This window comes from Elephantulus edwardii, unplaced genomic scaffold (genome assembly GCF_000299155.1).
Source record: "Elephantulus edwardii isolate Elephantulus edwardi_28Jun2011 unplaced genomic scaffold, EleEdw1.0 scaffold00161, whole genome shotgun sequence".
NCBI classification, from domain to species: Eukaryota; Metazoa; Chordata; class Mammalia; order Macroscelidea; family Macroscelididae; genus Elephantulus; species Elephantulus edwardii.
The window spans coordinates 379,207-382,886 of record NW_006399911.1 but is presented as its reverse complement, the minus strand read 5'-3'; the positions used below and the strand labels follow the sequence as shown (position 1 = coordinate 382,886).

The 3,680-nt window shown below is 41.1% G+C and overlaps 1 protein-coding gene across 1 annotated transcript in view; it reads left to right on the top strand.

The window, feature by feature from the left end:
- Window positions 1-3,439, top strand: part of LOC102872474 (60S acidic ribosomal protein P0-like) — a 30,929-nt gene extending 27,490 nt beyond the window's left edge. The window contains exon 2 of the mRNA XM_006895184.1: window positions 2,715-3,439. Within this exon, the coding sequence (XP_006895246.1) occupies window positions 2,715-3,439 (725 nt within the window). The remainder of the gene's footprint in view (window positions 1-2,714) is intronic.
- Window positions 3,440-3,680: the final 241 nt, after the last annotated feature.

Sequence of the window (3,680 nt, the reverse complement as noted above, 5' to 3'; positions counted from 1 at the left end):
CAAACTTTGTATGTAAAACATTAAAAAAAGAAGATACACTGAACCAATGGCTGAAGCAATGAATTGAAGCACAGTGGTGATTATGAGGATAGCGCCAGATCAGGCAATGCCATGTTCAACTGGTTACTATCAATTGCAGCGAACTTGATGACCCCTAACAACAACTGCTTTCACCGTAATCTTTTTTCATAACCTCTCTCCTTTCTCTTCCTCATAATATCTTTCTTCTTTAAAATACATTAAATCATGTTTTGTCAATTCTCCTTCATATTCTATTAGCTGTCACTCATTGGCAATAATCCACTGCCATTGAATCAGTTTCAACTCACAGTGATTCTCATCAGGTTTCTGAATTTATAAATCTTTCCAGTAGGAGAATACAAATTATTAACCTTTTGTATATGGCGCTACTACACCAGGGCTCCTTACACATTGGTTATATCAAGTTCTAAGTGTAGTGTTCTTGCCATATGAAAGATTTTTCCATGATCTCCTTCATCATATAGTCCTGATTTCATCATACCATCCTGATCAAAAAATGAACACACTTACAATGTGCACATAGGAAACTAATGTACAAAGAATTTGCAAAACTCATGTGATCTGTGCATTATTTAACTGAAAAAGACAATAACTTTTCAGAATCAAGTAATAAACCTATTTTCAAAATTGTGGTTTAAATGAATTTACAAAGAAAGTTAGTTATTTTATTCAACCACTTATACACATTTTGTTTTAGAACATTAATGATAACAGTTACACTATAATTACACTTATCTTGCTTCCTCCTTGCAGCCCAAGATGAGCTCACCAAGTTATGCTAGGAAATTTGAAGACAGCTACCTGGCAATCCAACTGGAAGAGACTCATATACTTCCCCATTCCCCACCCCCAAAAGGAGATCCAACAGAATGTGGAAATTGCCAAATAATATCATTAGTGTTAAGAATCATTCAAAGATGGTTAGGAAAATATCTTTACAGAGAACTTCCAGAAATTAAGTTTGGTCTTAGAAGAAGCCATAACATAAAAGATATCATTGCTGATGTTTGGTGAATCTTGGTTGAAAGTAGAAAATTCCGGAAGTATGTCTATTCATGTTTTACTGGCTATTCAAAGGCATTTGACTGTGTGGATCATAACAAATTATGACTAACATTGAGAAGAATGGGAATCCCAGAACATTTAATTGTAATCAAGCAAAACCAAGAAGCAGTGATATGATCAGAACAAGGAAACACTGTGGTTGTTATGTTCTGTCGAGTTGTCTGTGACTCACAGCGACGCTATGTACTACAGCCCTAAACCCTGCTTTATCGTGTGTCAATCTTATTGTCTCTGACACTACTATCCCCTCCCTCCAGTCAATGAATCAATCCATCTCAACCAAGGTCTTCATCTCTTGCACTGTCCCTCCACCCTTCCAAGCATGATGTCCCTCTCCAAGGACTGGTCCCGCCTTGCAACATGCCCAAAGTATGTAAGACAAAGCTTCAGAATCCTTGCCTTCATGGAGCACCCTGGCTTCATGCTCTCTAGGATGAACTTGTTTTTTCTCCTAGCAGTCCATAACATATTCAATACTCTTCTCTAGGATGACAGCTCAAAGGCATCAATTCTCCTATCATCCCTAGTCATTGTCCAGCTTTCTGATGCATAGCAAGTAATTGCAAAGATCATAGCCTGGATCAGGCACACCTTTGTCTCCAGACTGACATCATTGCTCTTCAGTACTTTGGAGAGGTCTCTGACAGCAAACTTTCCCAATGCAATTTTTCTTTTTATTTCCTGGCTGCTGTTACCAAGAGTGTTGATTGTGGAGCTAAGCAAACTAAAGCTGTTAACAATCTAGATCTCATCACCATCCATAATGATGCTTCCCATCGACTCAGTGTGAGGATCTGTATTTTCTTGATGTTGAGCTTCAATCCATATTGAAGGCTGCAGTCCTTGACGTTCTGCATCAAGCACTTCAGGTCCTCCTCAGTTTTAGCAAACAGGATGTTGTCATCTGCATAACGCAGATTATTGATGAGTCTACCTCCAGTCCTGATGTCACATCTCTCCTCATAGAGCCCATCCTCCCAGATAATCTGTTCCACATATAGATTAAAAGGTAGGACCCCTCCCTGGCATACACCTTTCCCAATTTTGAACCATACAATATTTTCTTGCTCTGTTCTGATGACTGCCTCCTGGTCTAAGTATCAGCTTTGCATATGCACAATCAAGTGTTCTTAAGAAAACACTACATGGTTTTATATCAAGAAAGGTATGTGCCAGGGCTGTATCATTTCTCCTTATCTATTCAATCTGTATACTGAACAAACCATTCAAGAAGCTCGATTATATGAAAAAGAATATAATGTCAGGATTGGAGGAAGACTTGTTAACAACTTGCATTACGCAGATGACATAACCTTGCTTGCCAAATGTGAGGAGACTTTGAAACACTTGATCAAAGACTACAGCCTTCAATATGGGTTGCATCTTAACATCAAGAAAACAGGTTTCAGACCTTCTGGCCAATAGGTAACATTATGATAAATGGAGAAGAGAGAGAAGTTGTCAATGACCTTACCTTTCTTAGATCCACAATTAACATCCTTGGCATCAGCAGCCAAGAAATCAAGAGAAGTATTGCATTGGGAAAGTCTCCTGTCAGGGACATTACCAAAGTGTTGAAGAGAAAAGGTGTCAGTTTGAATACTAAGATGCACCAAATCCAAACCATGATATTTTTAATTATTTGCTCACCAAAGAGGATCTCACAGAGATCAGGGACATGCTGCTGGCCAACAAGGTGCCGGCTGCTGCCCGTGCTGGTGCCATTGCTCCGTGTGAGGTTACCGTGCCAGCCCAGAACACTGGTCTGGGCCCCGAGAAGACCTCCTTCTTCCAGGCTTTGGGCATCACCACTAAGATCTCCAGAGGCACCATTGAAATTCTGAGTGATGTGCAGCTGATTAAGACTGGAGACAAGGTGGGAGCCAGCGAGGCCACCCTGCTGAACATGCTGAACATCTCTCCCTTCTCCTTCGGGCTGATCATCCAGCAGGTGTTTGACAACGGCAGCATCTACAATCCTGAAGTGCTTGACATCACAGAGGAGACCCTGCATACCCGCTTCCTGGAGGGTGTCCGCAATGTTGCCAGCGTCTGTCTGCAGATTGGTTACCCAACTGTGGCCTCAATACCACATTCCATCATCAATGGGTATAAGCGGGTCCTGGCTTTGTCTGTGGAGACTGACTACACCTTCCCATTGGCTGAAAAGGTCAAGGCATTCCTGGCTGATCCATCTGCATTTGTGACTGCTGCCCCTGCGGCCGCTGCCACTACCGCAGCTGCTCCTGCTGCTGCGGCCCCAGCCAAGGTGGAAACAAAGGAAGAGTCGGAAGAGTCAGACGAGGATATGGGATTTGGTCTCTTTGACTAAAATCCAAAAACCCACCAACTCTGCCAGCTTTCTGTGAAACAAGGAAATAAAGGCTTCATTCTCTTAAAAAAAAAAAAAGAAATAGTGGTATATTCACATGATAGAATACTACACAACACGCAGAAACAATGATGTTGAACATTACTACATAACTTGGGGAGACTGGAGAGCATTATATTGAGTGAACTAACTCAGTCTCATAAGGACAAATACTGCATAAGGCCATTATTGTAAAAATAGA